Source organism: Clupea harengus, chromosome 22 (genome assembly GCF_900700415.2).
Source record: "Clupea harengus chromosome 22, Ch_v2.0.2, whole genome shotgun sequence".
Classification (NCBI taxonomy): domain Eukaryota; kingdom Metazoa; phylum Chordata; class Actinopteri; order Clupeiformes; family Clupeidae; genus Clupea; species Clupea harengus.
In genome coordinates this window covers 16,709,158-16,728,444 of record NC_045173.1, presented here as the reverse complement: position 1 = coordinate 16,728,444, position 19,287 = coordinate 16,709,158, and the positions used below count along the sequence as shown (strand labels likewise).

The 19,287-nt window shown below is 48.6% G+C and overlaps 1 protein-coding gene across 2 annotated transcripts in view; it reads left to right on the top strand.

The window, feature by feature from the left end:
* LOC105906972 (ephrin type-B receptor 1-B) overlaps nucleotides 1-19,287 on the top strand; it is a 173,296-nt gene that overhangs the window by 98,925 nt on the left and 55,084 nt on the right. For both annotated transcript variants that reach the window (XM_012835203.3, XM_031559372.2), the window contains exons 4-5: nucleotides 5,640-5,795; nucleotides 16,251-16,589. In XM_012835203.3, coding sequence (XP_012690657.2) covers nucleotides 5,640-5,795; nucleotides 16,251-16,589 — 495 coding nt within the window. The remainder of the gene's footprint in view (nucleotides 1-5,639; nucleotides 5,796-16,250; nucleotides 16,590-19,287) is intronic.

Here is a 19,287-nt window from a genome sequence, read left to right as displayed (position 1 = left end):
TAGCAGGTGTGTGTGTGTGTGTGTGTGTGTGTGTGTCTGTGTGTGTGTGGTGTTTTTGTGTGTTTGTATTTGTGAGGACATTTTTATGTGGAGGAGGTTTTTTGTAAGGGTGTTTTTTTCTGTGTGTGTGTGTTTGTGGGTAGTGTTTGTGGGTAGTGTCACGCACCGCGTGTGTGAAAGGCAGAGGGACGCAGTGTTGCCAGTGAGTGTTCATCTGCTCTTTGTCTTAGGTGGTCCGCTCGGCTCCTTTCTGTCCGTCGTGAGGAGCGGAGAGGCGAGACGAGGCCAGACCACAGTGAGACGTTGAGTATGATGGAAGACCACACGTCTGTTTTGTTTCCAAAGTTCAGGCAGCTTGTGCAGGCCCTCCAAAAGCGTCATAGGAGCCTAATTGTTTGTAGATGAAATTTCCTAATCTCCTCTTGTCTTCCAACAAACACAACAACCCCTAAAAGATTGATGTGCCTGTGTGTGTGTGTGTGTGTGTGTGTGTGTGTGTGTGTGTGTGTGTGTGTGTGTGTGTGTGTGTGCCCTTGCACACATGTGAGTGTGTGTGTGTGTCTACGGGCATGTTCATCAGTGTGTGTGGTTATATTTTTGTCTGTATGTGTGTGTATGTGTGTGTGTGTGTGTGTGTGTGTGTGTGTGTGTGTGTGTGTGTGTGTGTTTTATCTTTGCGCTGCGGCTTTAAAGCTCTTTTGAGGAACAGGAACACCCTGCGCCTCCAAACCAAATATTAATGAATCAGTCTTGCTGCATGGGCTGCACGCCAGCTGCTTTGAGCTCAGCAGTGAGATTTAAATGCAGGCCTTAGAGGTTTTCCAGCCATTTGGTTCATGGATTTCTCTCTCTCTCTCTCTCTCTCTCTCTCTCTCTCTCTCTCTCTCTCTCTCTCTCTCTGACAGTGCTGTGCAGCCAAGCAGGTCCAGATTAATTAATGGGTTTAATGCGGCAGCCTCATGCTCATAATACGCAAGGTCGATTAGAAAAGTTCCCAACACTATTGTGGAATTAAATCGAGCAGAAGGTGTATGTTTCTGTTGAGGGGGTCGGGGTCGCCCCTCACACACACACACATACACCCTGCCTTCTCCTGGATCTCTTCTTCGACCACGAGGACGATGACCCTTCAACGTGGACATCATTGTGCCGGCAGCCAGGCCACATGGCAGTCAAATTAATTTTCCCCTCGTCCTGTCCGACAGACACTAGACAATTGCCGTAAAATGTCGAATGAGAATACCATTTAACGGGGTCGCCGCTGCCAGTGGCCCCCTGTCTCTCTTTCTCCCTTTCTCTCTTTCTTTTCTTTTTTTTCACACCATATTAGCGAGCGAGTGCGAGCTTCTGAGGCTGACGTGCCCGGCGGCTACATTACCCCACCCAGCTGATTCAGCAGCGGCAGCCGCAGACTGTGTGTCTTTTTTATTTGCACGTGTTCACTTTGCTTTGCCTCTCCCCGCTACAGTTCGCTCCCCATCTCTGGATCTGTAAACAGGAGCCTGGGGGGGAGGGGGGGGGAGTGGGCTCATGCTAGCTATTTGTACATCATTAAACACACACATTTGGACTGTCTTCATGTGTGTGTGTTCGTGTGTGTTATTGTGTGTGTGTGTGTGTGTGTGTGTGTGTACACGAGTTTGCACGCGTGCTCACGCTTTATGTTGACATGTGTGAACAGCGCAGATGCTACTCTGTGTGTGTGTGTGTGTGTGTGTGTGTGTGTTTGTGTGTGTGTGTGTGTGTGTGTGTGTGTGTGTGTATGCGCGCGGCATTTGTGAACAGCGTAGATGATAGTCTGTTTGTGTGTGTGTGTGTTTTTCGGTATTTTGTTTTTTTTCTTCTCTGGTAATGAGATTTTTTTAGACAGGTTGCTTATGGAGATTAAGCCTTTGAATTTTTGTGTTTGTTTTATTTTTTGGTGGCTGGTTGGCGGCTTCCCCGAGCGATGAATCCAGGGTGCTTTGACTCACTCCCACACACCTGGTGTCCCCCGCCTCAGGCCCCGGGTGCCTGGGAGAAGCCTGGAGGAGGAGGAGATGCCATCCAGCCATTCATTCATCCAACAGCCACTCAGCGCGCACACACACACACACACACACACACACACACACGCGGGCACACACACACACACACACACACACACACACACACACACACACACACGCGGGCACAAACACACACATCTTCTGCGTGCACACACACACACACACGCACACATGCCGCGTACACACACACACACAGACACACACACACACACACACACACACACACTCACTCACACACACATGCACACACGCTGTTCCTGAATCCTATGGCGTAGGTGCCTGTGTAGCTTCGGCTGTGGTATAGTAGATGCAATCCACTCAGTGAAACACATCTCAAAGAGCCAGCATCACTCAAGTCAGCCAGGAGAGGAGAGGAGAGGAGAGGAGAGAAGAGGAGAGGAGAGGGGAGAGGAGAGGGGAGAGGAGAGGAGAGGAGAGAGGAGAGGAAAGGAGAGGGAAGAGAAGAGCAGAGAAAAGAAGAGCAGAGAAGAGAAGAGAAGAGAAGAGAAGAGGAGAGGAGAGGAGAGGAGAGGAGAGGAGAAGTGAGTAGAGGAGACGAGAGGAGAGGACTGGCTGGCTGTCTGGCAGGCTGGCTGGCACCACACCTCCCACATGTTCACACATTCTGCCATGTGTGGGGTCCCTGGCACCAAATGTTCCACTGATACACTCTTATCTTCTCTTCTCTCCGTTTTCTCCTCTCCTTTTCTCTTCTCTTCTCGTTCTCAGTTCTCATCTCTCTTCTTCCCTCCCCTGCCTTCTCTTCTCTTCTCCTCTACTTAGCTTTTTTTTTGCTCTTCCTCTCCTCTTTTCATGTCAGCCAGAAAGTCAGCCATCTGCTTTGCAGGTTAAAATGCAATCTCTTGCATGGCTTATCTGCACTCTATCAACATAGCTAAAAGATCTAGAAGCGCAAAGGACCAACCTGAAATAAATAAATTATTCAGCAGGGCATATAAACAAAGGCTCAGAATATCCTCTTTTGGGCACTTTTTAGGTTGTGTAGAATGCCTTTGGCTGGGGAAAGGTTATCTGGGTAGAAAGTGTGTGTGTGTGTGTGTGTGTGTGTGTGTGTGTGTGTGTGTGTGTGTGCATGTATATAAAGGTTCATGAGACCTTCATTAGTCTCCTGTTATTCTCCCCTTAAGCTCATCTCGGTGGGGGGAGCCGGGGGCCTAACAGCGCCCCCTTCCTTCTTCCAGCACCTTGCGTCCCTCGGCTTTGCCGGATCACCAGGGGTAGTGACAGAGGAACCTTGTTGCCATGGCGCTGGCTGGTGGATGATGAAGAGTAATCTTGCTTTGTGGCCCGCTCCAGGCCCCTAATGTCTCGCTTGTTAAGCCTCGCATCTCTTCCCTGTCTCTGCTTTCTCTCCCCCCGTCTTTCCTTTCTCTCGCTAGTCTTCTGGTGTCTTTCTCTCTCATTCCCTTTGCTTATCTTTCTCTCTCCACCTCGACTTTCCTTCCCTTTTTTCTCCCCCTCAATCTCTTATCTTCTCTTGTCGTGCTATTTCTCTCTCGCTCTCTTTCTCTCTCTCTCATTCTCGTCTTTCTCTCATTCCTCCATCTGTCAGTCGGCCTACCTCCCTCTGTTTAAACAATCTCAGAGGTTTGGGCGTCGTTTGACAGTCCACTGAAGCTGCCAGTTCAACAGTTTGGGGCGACTCATAAAAATTAAACAGGGAAAAAAAAGGAAAGTGGCCAGTTTTAATGGTGTAATAAAGCATACTGTAATCCACCCCCCAAAACTCACTGTCCCATTTTTTTCTGGTTTTAATGAAGCATAACATTTTTAATTAAATCTTAAAAGGCTGTTGATATAAAGGTACAAATGTTTAATCCACCCCCCTGTCATTCCAGATGACAGAGCCCAGTTCTTGTTCAAAGACTGAAAGAAAGGATTGAGGAAGAGAGACAGAGACAGAGATGGAGAGAGGGAGAGGGAGAAGAAGGGAGGGAATAGGAGGAAGAGAGAAGGAGAGAGACAACATGTTTGTCTCAACTCATTACAGGAGAATATTTTTCTTATTCTCCAGCGGGCTTTGGAACATGTTTGATTTCCTCCGCCATCTGTCAATCCATCCATCCGTTCATCCATCTAGTGCTACCTTCCATCTTTTCCCACACACATTTACATCCTTAATCTCTGCATCATCCTCCTCTTGGGTTTTTATATACAATTTACATGAAACATCACTGTAAACTGAGAAATGCAGAGATATATATATACAGGACTGAAGTTACTGCATTTGTATCTGTGTTAATTTGTTTGTGTGTTTGTTTATTTGTTTAGTTACATGGACATGGGTTTGGCATTCAAACACAGATCATGGTGTTGCAGATACAGTTGTCTGCTGGCCTTTTTCTACAGACTCGTAGTGGGTCAGAGTGTGTGTGTGTGTGTGTGTGTGTGTGTGTGTGTGTGTGTGTGTGTGTGTGTGTGTGTGTAAGCACCGGTATGTCACCCGTGCATGTGTGCTCCTCTTGAAGGCGTCATGTTTGCGTGCTGCTGTTTCTCTGCTGGCCTGCTGGAGGCCCAACTGCTGGAAGCTGTTAGCCAGATCGATATAGGAGCTTGGGAAAGTCTGGCGCAGTGCAATGCCCGCCTGACAAGTGTGTCTCTCTCTCTCTCTCTCTCTCTCTCTCTGTCTCTCTCTCTCTCTTTCTCCTCAATCTCAGTGTCCTTTCCCTCTCCCCCTCTCTCTCTCTCTCTTCTGCTCAATTTTTCTCTGTCTGTACTCTGCTTTGCAGTTTGCAAAATTGCCTCTCTCTATCCGCCTGCGACACTACACATCAAGTCCGACTGCACTGTTTGGATTCTTCACCCAGTCTTCATTCACAGTTGTGTGACATTTCAACAAGACTTCAAACAATCATAGAGCTGATCATACAAATGGAACACAAAGGGACTGAAATCACTGTGGCTTTTATGAAATGAGTCAAGGCTTTAAAAAGCAGCCCGGTTTCTCTTGAATTGATCGACTTTGTGCTGTGGTGGCACCAGGTGTCGCGAGGACCCTTTGAGACGGCTCGCTAACGCCCAAGCATTTATCAGAGTTAGCGTTTTTACGCAGGAGGATTATCACCGTCTCTCTTGCTCTCCTCCAGTCTCGCTCTGTTCTTTTTTCTTTTTGCTGTTCTTTTTCTCTCTGTTCTTAAATTTGGTGAATTGCTTGTGCTTTGGATGATATGATATCAGCCGTAATAATTCGCCGGGCTCTCGCATTTGCATTAGAGAGAAACCTGAAATGGATGTACAAAGTGTAAAGCTATCACTTGCAGATCAATGTGGATAGCCTGAACAATTCAACCTCGGCAGACAATCTCAAAGTGCAGTTTGAGAGTCTGTCTGTGTGTGTGAATCCTAAATCGAAATAGATGCAGTAGCCATATATAGAATAGGTGCATATGTATATAGAATAGATTTATATATTGAATAGATGCAGTAGACATATATATAATATACGTACACATATTTTGTTACACTTGTTACTTTGAACCATGGCTGACATCTCTTCTCTTTCTCTCTCATTATCCATCTCTCCATACCCCCCCCCCCCCCCCCCCCCTCTCTTTCTCTGTTTCTTCTCAGCCTGCCCCCCAGGGACATTTAAATCGAGTCAGGGGGAGGGACTGTGCCTGCAGTGTCCCCCCAACAGCAGGTCCACCTCGGAGGCTGCCACCATCTGCGTGTGCAGGAATGGCTACTACCGCGGAGACACGGACCTGCCTGACATGCCCTGCACCAGTAAGTGCAGCTCTCACTCTTTCTTTGGAGCTCAGCCAGTAGAGCACGTTGCTATAAACTCCAAGGCCATGGTCCTGGGTTTCATTGGGTTTCATGGGTTTCATGGGTTAGATGCCCAAAGAGAAGAACTACTAAGGAAACTGTGTAACTGTCCTATACTATAGCTTTGGATAAAAGCCTGTGATAATTGAATGCACATGAAAAATCCCATTGTCTTTGTGGATATGTGATATGAGACCTGATATGGGGTTGGGTGACAACTCTTCAAACTCGGGCCACTGTCTGTGGCCTAACCTGTGCCGTTCCACAGTATGTTAAAAATACCACTTATTTCCAAATTCTCTGTCCTATAACCACTTAGTCCTTGGAAACTAAATTCCATTTTCATTCTCTGTGCTTAGTTTGACATAGAAAAAAAATCAAATGCAAAATGTCTGGTGGGGGGGGGGGGTACCTATCCAGTTGAAGACGGCTTTAAGTAGGTTAGAATGTAAAATGAAATGGAGAAAGTTGGAAATGAAAGTGCAGTCCTCCATGCCCCCCATTCACCCTCCCCTCATCATTACCACACCAAGAGAATTAGGTCAGATTTCCAATTCGCCTTCTTGACTAGGATTCAAACCCAAAGGAAAATGCTGCCATTTGCAAATGTTTTGTTGGCTCCATCCTGCAGTGACTGAGTATTACTCTTCTCTCCCTGGAGAGCCGCGTCCTCCAGCGAATGAGAGGGAGAGAGATGGAGAGAGAGAGAGAGAGAGAGAGAGAGAGAGAGAGAGCGAGAGAGAGAGAGAGAGAGAGAGAGAGAGAGAGAGAGAGAGAGAGAGAGAGAGAGAGAGAGAGAGAGTGTGTATGTGTGTGTGTGTGTGTGTGTGTGTGTGTGTGTGTGTGACACAAGGTGCGCTCCTGCTGCGAAAGCAAAGCACACACACCTGTTCATTTATTTCAAGTCACACACATAAAAAGCAGCCAAGGCTGTTTTGGCTCAGTGGACTAGTGAAGTGACGTTTCTCTCTCTCTGTCTCTCTCTCTCTCTCTCTCTCTCTCTCTCTCTCTGACGCTTATCGCCCACTCCCGGCTCCCGTTAGTCCTCCCTCCACAGGCTCACGCACCCAAGGGGATTGCAAAGATGTAGCGGCGCTATGTAGGTCAGCGGGATATGATCTACGCACATACCGAAAAAAGAAAGTGTTCTGGTGCTTTTTTTTCTGCTTCTCTGTTTTTTTCTCTCACTCTCGCTCATTCATGAAAAGAGATCAAGACTGGCACACATAGCACAGTGTCTGTGGGTATATTGTTATTGTTTCAAAAACGATTGATAGTTTTGTTTTTGCTTTGATTTTTTTTTTTTCCCGCACTAGATTGTTCTGAGCAGATTCAAAGGTCAACCTGGCCAGGTTCAGAGGTCAGACTGACTAGAAAAAACGAGTCACCAAAGAGCACATGATTACATAACCGTATATGGTGATGACGGTTTTAGGTGACTCCAAAGTCTTCTACGTTTTCCGGAGGCTTCTTTTGTGCCACGGACATCCTGAAATGACAAGACTGCCATTTTGAATGTGCTCTCTTGTCGTCGCCATGGTTTTGGAACATCGATGCTTTAGAGGAGGAGTAGGCCTCGAGAACAACACAACACCAGCTCTGTGTGCAGAGGGCCCTAGAAGGTTGTTGTCTTTAGTGGACGGCCACATAACTCTGACTTCTCAGCCACGCTGGCCATCCGATATCAAGAGCACCTGCACTGGGGTGTGCGGTCCCCTGGAGGTATCTCCTCTCCATCCTCCTCTTTGTGGAGTAGCATGTACTGTCAGTGCGCTGTCTGTACGGACCGCAGGGGGAGTGTTAACTCTCCTGTACTCTCCCGTCCCCTGGAGTCTCCATGTGTCTGTGGCCATGGGTTTCAGCCGGTGGGTCAGGGTCTTCAAAGAGGCAGGAGAGGTGAGAGGGGAAACAGCAGACAGCTGCGTCGGAGGATTGGAGGGAATTCCGAGGAGGGAGAGGTGCAGGAGGAGGAGGAGGAGGAGGAGAATGACGAAGAGGAAGAACGGGGAAGCCTGTGAGCTTGGGGTGGACTTGCTGGTCTATGAAAGCGTTGCAAAGTACGGTGCCTTCACCCATGAAACGGAAAATTTGAAAAGCCGTTACACGATGGCACATATGTTTTCCGCCTGTCTCTCTCTCCAAAGCTATCGCTCACTATCAAAGAGCAGCTGTTGCTTGGGTGCTTGTTGGTTAATGATAATTTGATCAATTATTCATTGTGCGAGCAGAACACATTTGAGGATTAGCACATTACACCAGTTTCCCAATCTCACTGTGCAAGTCTGTTTGAAGGAGGCGTCTTTGCTCTTATTTTATTTACCACCCTATTGACACTGGTGCAAATAAAAAATCATGTTGTTACGAAAACATCAAGCTCATTTTGGGCTTCATTCTTTATTAATGGTAGTTGACATCAACACTGCTGTGTTGCCCTAGAAACTTTACTCTGTTCGGGAGGCTTTCCTGGGATTCCCTTCTACACGCAGCCAACTGGGCCCGTGCGATCACATTTATTCGTCTTCTCTCGTTAAGGGTTGATTTTTTGTTGTTTAGCTTGCATGCTAAACTCAGCGCTGCTTACGCCTCTACTGCTCGCTCGCTGCCTTTCCCTTATCTTTGCGTTTCCCCACCCAGAACAGCTGCACCGAGCACGCATGCCCCCCTGCCCCCCTGCCTCCCTGCCTGCCCCACACAGCAGCACCGCACCGCACCGCACCGCACCACACCACACACCAGCCCAGCCCAGCCCAGCCCAGATCAGACAGGCCCCAGCTCAGCCTGAGGCCCCAGCAGCCTCAGCGGGAGCAGCAGGAGAGGAGGAAAAAAGGGCTGTGTAGAAATCTGCCTGATTAGGAGGGTGATGGATTGGTGAGCTCCTGCTTGTGTCAGCGGGGCGCCGGGGCGATCCATTCCCGGCTCCCACCGCTGCTGCTGCCGCTGCTGCCGACACCATGCCTCAGAAAACGTCCATCTTTCACTTCCTGCACCCCCAACACCCCGCTGACTTCCCCCTGAGGGTGCTCTCGCCTCCCAGCGAGGAGCCCCAGCTCCACCGCCCCCTCAGCGCGCCACCGGGGGAATGGATGGTGCCTCTGGGACGGGCCTAGTCCGAGCTGAAGCCAACTGAGCCGAACCCAACCGAAACCACAGTGGATCATTTCCCATCCCTAGTCCCCCACCCACCCCACCCCCGGGCCCATAGAAACAGCTATAGACTGAACCCACCCCACTCCCGGGCCCATAGAAACAGCTATAGACTGAACCCACCCCACTCCCGGGCCCATAGAAACAGCTATAGACTGACAGGCAGGCCATTAATTGGTGGAAGTCAGGCAGCGGAGAGCGCAGATGATTAATCCACTGGGGGAGATGCAGAGATGCATCCTGAGGCACAACCACAGACGCCAGCTCTTCCCATTCCTCATTTTATTTTCACCACTTTCACTAAACTCTGCTGTACTTACTCGGCCTGTCTTGTCTTCCACTCTTTCTCTCTCCTTCTCTTTCTTTCCGTCTTTCTCTCTCCTCTTTCTTTCCGTCTCTCTCTCTCTCTCTCTTTCTCTTCTCTCTTTCTCTCTCTCTCTCTCTCTCTCTCTCTCTCTGTAACCCTCTTATTTTCCTCAGCTTGTGTGAGAGGGGAGGAGAGGCTGACAGGGCTGTTCACTGGCTCGGAGCGAGACTCGTTAATGGAGCTCACCCAGGCACAACAGCAGACCTCAGTGTTGCTGAAAACACCCCTCTGCAGCAGCACACAGAGGGCTGAGGGGGGGCTCCTCATGTTCAGCACTTAGCCTTGGCAGCGTCTCTCTCTGCGCCGTGGTAATAAGGCACGGGGAACGCATCCTTTTCCCCCATGAAGACATCCATGTCCCTCATGTCCCCTGTGTCATATCCCCCTGTGACAACATCAGACAGGAACCGACCCCCCCCCCTCGCCCCACCACACGCCCACACCTCCCAGACAGACAGCTCTGTGTTTCTCTGCAGACTGATTTATCTGTGTTCCTGAATGGAGCGCTCAGCTGTATTCTTTGGGGTCCTGTGGCTGCGTATCTGAAAGCCCTGCCACGCTCCGACTCCACTCTGCTCAACTGGCCAGTGCTGACCGGGCTGCCTCTCTCTCTCTCTCTCTATGTGTGGGGAGTGCCTAGTGGGGTCTCCGCACCTCCGAGCAGCGGCCTAAGAGGACAATTTTGTCAGTAATTCAGTAGTAAACAAACCCTAAGCCAGTGTAATTGCCTTGCCTGGTCTAATCCCCCAGCCTGCACCGGCTGGCGGCTGAGTGATTGCGCCCTGTGCTTAAGCTCTGTGCACCCCCCTGCAACATTCTCACACACACACACACACACACACACACACACACACACACACACTCACAAACATATGTTCACAAACACACACACAGGCACACACACACACACACACACACACACACACACACACACACACACACACTGACTGCACCCCCAGCACATCGCTGCCTCCCCGCTTGTCACCTCTGCTGGCCACACAGTCCCCCTCCCTCTGCCACGGAGCCTGAAGAGAACCTGTGAATGTGTGTGACTCCACTCCCATCACTCCTGCCTCCCCAGCCACCTTAGACAGAGAGCCGCATCGCCCAGCCGCTCGTATCTGTGCCCACCGCAACAATCACACCAATGCAGCTTACCTCCGCCCAGCAGCTCGAATCTGTGCCCACCACAACAATCACACCAATGCAGCTTACCTCCACCCAGCCACTCGAATCTGTGCCCACCGCAACAATCACACCAATGCAGCTTAGCTCCGCTGGCTACACCTCACCATCCTCTAACTATACCTCCTTGGACAGGGGTCTTTATTCCCTTTCATATGTGTTCAGGGGCAGAAGCTGTTGACTAAACATGGACACATATGAGTCCAGCAGATAGTGGATGTGGATATTATTATTATTATTATTATGTAACCAACACTTTTGCCACATAGGCCCTGTTATTTTCCTCTGCCCTAGGGGGTACAGCATTTGTTTCGGCTACCCCTGCTGGTGGCTTGCATAATCTATGTTTCTGTTTCTATACTTCAGGCAAATGGGTTTCACCTGTGCAGCGTTGCTCACCTGAGGCTCGTCTGCTCTCCCGTTATAAATTGAGCTCAGCCTGGCTTGAGAGGGTAGAGTGGTTGTTCTAGTGGCAACTACACCGTAGAGTCAGGCTGCGCTGGTTTAACCTGTTTTGGTGTGTTCAATTTATCTAATAAAACCCCTAGCTTTTTTAATCTAAACTTCATCTCTGTTCCCTTTCTGTCGTGGCTTGTGTGCCCGGCCTTAACAGGCCCTCATCAGGGTTAAAAGCAACTGTGTTTGAGGGCACCACTAAAAAAAATGAACGAGCATGGTGAAAACAGAGTTTTTCATGCAAATGCATCTCTGTCAATTTGGCCTGGTTTGTTTTCTCTTGTTTCTCGGGGAAGCCATTAGGGCGGAGTGGAGTGGTATAAGCGCTCCAGCTAACCAGTGCCCATGAGGCCCGTGTTAGCGCCTTAGCGCCTCTTAAATAAACTCCCTCACGCTGTCACGCTCCCTCTCTCTCTATCACTCCCTTTTTCTCTATATATCTCTTTCTCTCTCCATCTCTTGTTTTTTTGTAAGTAACCCCCCCTGCTCTCTCTCTGTCTCTCGTTCTTGTCTGCGATGCGTATCAGAGCTGCTGTGCGCCTCTCCCCAGTGGCCTGTTTTACATCAGTGAAACAAACAAGAGTGAAGGAGAGTGAGTAACGGCATGGGACAAAGCAGCAGGGACCGACAGCGTAAACAATGTTCTGCCGTGTTTATTTAGGGGGGGGGGGGTGGCATGAGTGCATCTTCTTATCGAAGGGGTGCAGAGGGGAGGCCGGGGACCGACTGAGTTGGCACACTGCCAGGGTTCGGGAGCGGTCGGTCGAGTTTGTGTCGCCCGCTGCTTTATAGCCCGCACTAAATCCACCTGCAGCTCTTGGTGCTCAGCGATTCATCAGGCGGCTGCCAGCGGTATAAAAGATCACGCTCTCACTCTCACTCTCACTCTCACTCTTATGCTGCCAGGAGGGGACGATTGCACCCCTTCGGGATGATGACATGAGGCACAGGCTCAGAAACATCCACTGGATTTGCCTGTAGTCTCAGTGATAACCCCCATGGATGCACACACACACACACACACACACACACACATTCATGTTTGGCCGTGACATGAAACACAGGCTGTGAAACATCCATAACATTTGTTTCCTAGTCTTAGAGAAAACCCCTATGCATATACCACAGGGATCATGCCAGACACACACACACGCTAGCACATTTGAATGTTGCATGTGGCACAGGGAACATGGCAGACACACACACACACGCACACACACACACTAGCACATCTGACTATGTGGCAGATTTCACCTAACAGTCTCACGCTCATATCTGCGAGAAAGGAACATGGCACTCTGTGGCTACGGACTAGAACACACACCACAATATGGCGTCAATGATGATGTCTTTGTGTAATTAACACTGGCAACATGTAAGAAAAATCAATGGCGACTCACGCCACTAAATGGATGCCAATGGAGGGGTGGTAAGTAATGCACTCGACAAATTAAATCCCATGGCAAATTAAAACAGCCAAGGGCAGCCGTAATAGCCTGCAAATCACCCGTTAAGTGGCAGTCACATCTGATTTCTCCAGCCCGCTTCCACACAAAAGGCTCTGCATTTGGGGAGGGAGGGTGGCTGCACAACAGGCCAAGCCGAGTGCTTTCGCTTTCTGGGCTAAGAATGAGTGATGTGTGTGCGTGCGTGTGTGTGTGTGTGAGAGATAGAGTGTGAGAGTGTGAGAGTGTTACGACAGACCTGAAGAACCAAAGGTCTCATTGCCAGACTCAGAGTTGCAGGGTAAATATAACGTGTTTATTTACAAAAACAATGGTGGTTGCCGTCAAAAGAGAAGATAAGAACTAAAATAACCTCCAAGAAGCCTCACAATAAATAAATAGTCGCTGCAGCTTACCTCACTCGCGAATAAAGAAAAAAGAAGGTGAGTCTTCTGGGCAACTTCCTTGCCTGCACTATCTACCACTAAGCTAGAAAAGTGCAGGAAGCATAAACAAACAACCACCAGTGAACAACTAAGAGGACAAACGAAAAAGCGCGTAGGACGCGTAAGGGTCTTCAAAGGTAAAGTCTCTGTGTTTAGTCCAATTGTTGCTACAGCCAGGGAACGCTCAAACAGGTCGGGATCCTGGGGAAACCATCGTACAATCCTGTTCTTGATAGCAAGCGCCGCCATCTTGGGGAAGGCCGGCTTAAAGGGATAAGTGCCGCCAAGCAATCAGTAAGGTCCGAGACCACGCCTACTCCACCTTGTAGATACAGGGAAAGCGGCAGACACAGGAAAAAACCTCTACTATGCCCATAACACCATAACAGAGAGTGTGAGTGTGAGTCGGTGTGCGTGTGTGTGTAAGGGGTCTCCTCTGCTTAAGCGCAGCATGGATCGTGTCATAGCTCTTTTTTAATCCCCATGCTAAAATGCCTGCAGAAAAGGCAATGTGGAGTTCAAGTTCCAAGTTCCTAGGTAGGTTCCTTTCCTATGCATGTTTACCTGCCACGTTGGTCAATATTTCAGCTTGCAATGCAATACATAGTACTCGTGCTCTAAAGGAATAATTGCCTCTAATTACTGCTGCACAAACAGTAATGTCATCCCATGAGCAGAGAGGTACCTGGAGAATGAGGTCAGTTGAATTCAGTATTCAGAGTGCAGTTCTATGACAAATACAGCACCTGCCATAGATAAGATAGCTGGCTTTTTGAAGTGCATTTTAAATGAATTGAATTTGCATTTCCAAAAAAAGAGATTTATACTCAGTGTAATGACTGCCTAACAGGAGATGATGCAACATCTCTTCACAAAGAAATGTGCCAGTTCAGAGGGATCACTGAGAAAAGAGATGTCTGCTAGAGTATTTGTTCAGGTTTTTATTTAATCTGATCATATATATCCCATTCATTTTGTATATTGTGTGTGTGTGTGTGTTGGTGTGTTTGCAGGTGTACATAAGTATAGTCATCCAACTAATTTGAGTGAAAAGTAGTCCCTGTGCCCTGTGTGTGTGCGTGTGTGTGTATGTGTGAGTGCGTGCGTGCTTGTGTGCGCGTGCGTGTGTGTGTGTGTGTACTACCTCTGTTGAAGAGGCTCCCATAGGGTGCTGGTCTTCAGAGAGCCCTCGAAGTGTGTCAGAGCTCACTGCTCCGACGTGCAGCCCTCTCTTCCGGTCTAATTCTTGAGACACCATCACACTCCTCTGGCCTACTTCTGCACACACCTACTTTAGACACACAACCCCTTTCTCTCTCTCTGTGTGTGTGTGTGTGTGTGTGTGTGTGTGTGTGTGTGTGTGTGTGTGTGTGTGTGTGTGTGTGTGTGTGTGTGTGTGTAAAGAGCTTGACAGGAAAAAGACTAAAGGACTTACCTCTCTCTCCTGTCTCTCTACCTGTTTTTTTCTTCCCATTTTTCCCACCTCAAGATACACTTAAACAGACATGCCTGACACAACCTTTCTTCTTTTCATACTTCTCTGAGGTCTAAATGTAGGCACCATTTTAGTGACAGTTCATAGAAGAGCAGAAAGCAAAGTGTGTGTGTATTTTTGGGCACACACGCATGGATGCCATATGTATTTGTGTAGAAATGAATGTGCGCATTACATCTTTCTCATTTGTCTTATTTGTTTAGACAGCATTGATTGCTGTGACTACTCTTTTTCCACACAATTGAATCTGAGTCTGCCTCATCGCTCTAGATGTTGGGAGCCATTTTGCTGAATTGCCTCCAAGATCATGGCATGAAAGAAAACAATGTGAGACAAAAAGTGGCCAGAATGATCTACTGTGGTACTGCCTCCACTCTTAAACCTACCCTCTTTCTCTCTCTCTCTTTATGACTCTGTGTCTTTATCACTCTCTCTGTCTCTCGCAATATGAAGTTGGGGCGTTAGGTATTTATTTCCTATCTGTCATGGCCCTTTCAGCATCCCTGACCCTCTCCAGCCCTTCCCTGTCCCGATGTCTCGTCCCGTTCCACCCCGTCCCTCCTCTCTGGCGCTGTCCCGCACTGACCCACACTGCCCCTGGGATCTGGCTTGATTAATTGTACCCCGATTGAACCAAACAGCTCACCTCCTCCGCTCCGCAGCGGAACTCCCACCCAACTCACCAGTGTGTGTGTGTGTGTGTGTGTGTGTGTGTGTGTGTGTGTGTGTGTGTGTGTGTGTTTGTGCTGCGTCAGCGTGGGGCCCCCTCGGGGCCCTAGTGGGCTGCTACCGCCGGAAGTCCTGGCTTATCTGGGGAAGTTGTTTCTTTATCTGAGGAGTGGAGAGAGAAAGAGAGAAAGAGAGACTGAGACAGGAGGAGGAGGGAAACCAGAGGGGAAACGAAGAAGAAAGAAACAATAACACTTCTCAGAGCCCAGAGAGGAAACTGGGAGAGGAAGCCTTCGAGATGAACTTGGATAAAGCCAAGTGTTTTTATTAGCTTGCGTCTGCCGATGAAAAGGCTTTCATCGCTTATAGAAAGTGGGCTGGCACGCGAGTACTGACAGGCAGGCAGAGGCAGCTACTCTATATGGTAATTATAGACTATTACTGCAAGCCCAAGCCAGCCGGGGCACAGCACAGCACTGGGAAACTGGGTGCCCCATTGTATCAGGGCTAGCCAGGGATGCCATTGCTGGGGCTGCTGGAACCTCCAGCGTGAAATGAATACCCAGAAAACTAGTTTAGATTGTAAAGATACAATGTTTTTTCAGAGCTGTGGCCCAAAATTGTGCTTTCTATAAATGAGATGTTTTATGACGGGATATGCACCTTATCACTGCGAAATACAAATCACATTCAAATATGAACCAGGAATTATGACATTTTGATGTTGTCTGTAGTCTAATTGGTCAACCAATCCAGAGATCCACGATTGGGGCCCTCAAACCCTCTATATGGTCATTTCCTGATGAAATAATCAGAAGAGAAAATTCCTTGCTCCCTCATGTTCATATTACTGTGGTGTACCTGTGGCTCAACTGGTGGAGCAAGTGGTCAGTAACACCAAGACCATGGCCTGGGCTACCAGAGAGCACTAAACGTGTGGCTGGCAGGTCCTGTATGGCACTGTGTGCTGCAGTGAGTTTTTACACGTGACAGCATTACAATCTGGAAACATAAAGCTGTGTTATTGTTGTTGTGTTGAGCTTTGGTATTTGGTTGAGAGGTAGTTTTGGCTATGCTGGTCCTAAATGCACGGATAATGCATGGAAAATCCCACAATGCTTCTTGCATTAGATTAGTCGTATACAGTGGGGGTCAAGTAGCACCTTTGTCTCACCTGTACCCTCCCCCTCTGACTTGCATCCACAGGTGTCCCCTCGGCACCGCGCAACGTCATCTCCATCGTCAACGAGACGTCGGTGATCCTGGAGTGGCACCCCCCGCGCGAGACGGGCGGTCGCGACGACGTGGTCTACAACATTGTGTGCAAGAAATGCCGCGCCGACCGGCAGACGCACTGCTCGCACTGCGACGACAACGTGGATTTTGTGCCGCGGCAGGTGGGCCTGACGGAGACGCGCGCCTTCATCAGCAACCTGCTGGCCCACACGCTCTACACTTTTGAAATCCAGGCTGTCAACGGAGTAAGCAACAAGAGTCCCTACCCGGCCCAACACGTGGCCATTGACATCACGACTAACCAGGCCGGTAAGAGCAGCTTCAGCAGAGACGCTCATTTTTCTAACCGAAAGTGTTGTTGTGTAAAGGGCCGTGGTGATTGAGGAAAAGAGAGAGTCCTCAAACTGATAGTTGTCTGCAAACCTGCATTGTCGCCAGAAATGAGAAAAAAACACAGCTAATTACATATGTAGTCTTTGAAAAAGTGACTGCTGAATGAGCGAAGTGAGGCTCCAGACTATGTTGAATGATTACCTTTTCTAATGCAAAGTTAACAGCCCTGTTTCAATTTTTTTTACGGCCCTTTCAAAGGACTTAATAGCAGATCTTTTCAGATGTTTTCTTCAGTGTGATAGCTCAATTTACAGCTACAATTGTCTAAAAGAGAGAAAAAAGAAAACTTGACGCAAAACTTTTTCCCAACGGACAAATAAAATCCGTGATGCATCTTCACCAGGAATTTAAATTGGTCACTTCTTGTGCTTCAGCTTGCTCTTTTGTGCTGCGTTGTCTGTTGTTGTATCATTAAGAGTTGTTCCGCTGGAGAATGTTTCCCGGACAATAGCAGCAAGCCTAGGACTAGTGCAGCACTTTCGCCTGCATTGTTACAGAGGATGCTTATCTGTAATAAGGACACTCAATGTGCCCACTCTGCTTTTGAAAAGTAAACAGAATGGCAGAGGCACCACCACAGTTTTTTTATTTATTTATTTATTGTACAACAACTGGGCACGCCAGCGGCTTCACGACAGTACCAGTTGCTAGGCATGGGGTGTAGCTATTATAATGCACCATTCTCTCTCATGTGCCCGCTTGCCGTTCCCAGTATCAAAGCAAAGGCTTGTGGGTAATTCAGCGTGCTGGAAATGTCCTCACCTCAGACATGACCTTCACCGCTTCGCACCGGTTCAGGCCAGATTTGGGCCGGATCTGGCCCGTGTGCGATCCCCTGAGGGAGCCTCTCTGTGGGGCGCTGCCCTGAAAAAGAGATGGTGTGTTATGACCAGTGCCCCTGCAAGCATGTTTGTCTGGCCCATTTAAACTCCCTTTGTAGTTGTATTTACATGTGGCAGACCCTTTGATAGCATCCCTCAAAAATCCCTGGCTTCCAATTTATTCCACTCTGCAAGAGAACATTCCATAAGTTCTTACTTTTCAAACTCCACCAGAGTAAATCTTGCACACCACACCACAAAGTACAGATACGGCCTTTATTTTTGGCGTCTTTTCTGGTTAGATGTGTTCTGCTGGCTGTGGGGCTAGCACAAGGCCATTGGTCTTTGTGATTTTTTTGAAATATGACTTTTGTGTATCTCAGAGATGAAAAAGCAAAAGCCCAGGCTCCCCTATCTCTCTCACTCCCTCTCCCTCTCTCCCTCTCTCTCTCTCCCTCTCTCCTCTCCCTCCATCCCTCTCCCCTCTCTCTCTCTCTCTCTCTCTCTCCCTCTCTCCTCTCCCTCCCTCCCTCTCTCCTCTCTCCTCTCTCTCTCTCTCTCTCTCTCTCCTCTCTCCTCTCTCTCTCTTTCTCTCCTCTCTTTCTCTCGATCTGTCTCCTTTCCAGCTGGAGCAGTCAATAGCTGTGAAAGTACACACAGCAGAGAAAATAACAGATAAGGGAGAAAAAACTCATCTAATGGCTACTCTAAAGGACCCAGTGGGCATCCATTTACCAAGCAGACATTGGCGGGGATGCAGATTTTGTCATTATTACAGAGAAAAGCCAGTGGGGCCAGCGCTGGTGAAAAAAAAAAAAAAAAACTCAGGAATGTGTACACGCAGAGTCTGGTGTGCAATAGTTCTGAAGAGTACAAGGAACATGTACACCACGTCGCTGCGTGTGTGTGTGTGTGTGTGTGTGTCTGTCTGTGTGTGGCCTTTGTCTCGACCTCTCATTTCCTCTGAACTTGGGTGCAACAAGATGGAATTTGAAATTCAAGTCTGTGGATATGTAGTATGTTCTAGAACTTTGTCTCCCCCACGGTATTTTGTCATGCTCCAGTAGAGATGGGCGGCTCTCTGCACAGAACATCAACCACAGGGCCGTTTCCCAGAGAGAGAGAGAGAGAGAGAGAGAGAGAGAGAGAGAGAGAGAGAGAGAGAGAGAGAGAGAGAGAGAGAGAGAGAGAGAGAGAGAGAGAGAGAGAGAGAGAGAGAGAGAGAGAGAGAGAGAGAGAGAGAGAGAGAGAGAGAGAGAGAGAACTTTAGTCGAGGGAACCTCTAACTTTAGTTCTGGCCATGTGGAAAATTTAAATGAGTTCTCTTCCTTTTGGCATGTGGGAGCCCATGGGGGTGTTGGGCACTTGTGTGTGTGCGTTGGGCACTTGCATTTGTGTTGGGCGCTTGTGTGTGTGTTGGGTGCTTGTGTGTGTGTTGGATGGTTGTGAGCAGCAGAGTGTTGAGAAGCGGGAGACGGCCGATAACCAGCTCTGTTTGACAAGTGATCCCTCGGATCTCAGAGGAAGCAGCAGAACTGCCTACAGCCCATCACCGAGGACCTCTCCTCCTCAGCGACCAAAGCAGCACCGACTCTTGAAAAAAGGGGAAAAAACAACGCAGTTTTGTTTTGCTTTATTGCGCATTAAAAAGCCCATTAGAACTGTGGGTATCAGCACAAAGTCAACTAAAAAGTACTGTTTACAAGTTGCAGCATTTAAATCTGCTTTATGGCCCCTCATTTATCTTTGAGTCGAGTGTGTTTTGGCTGTACTGGTCCCAAATGCATGGCTGA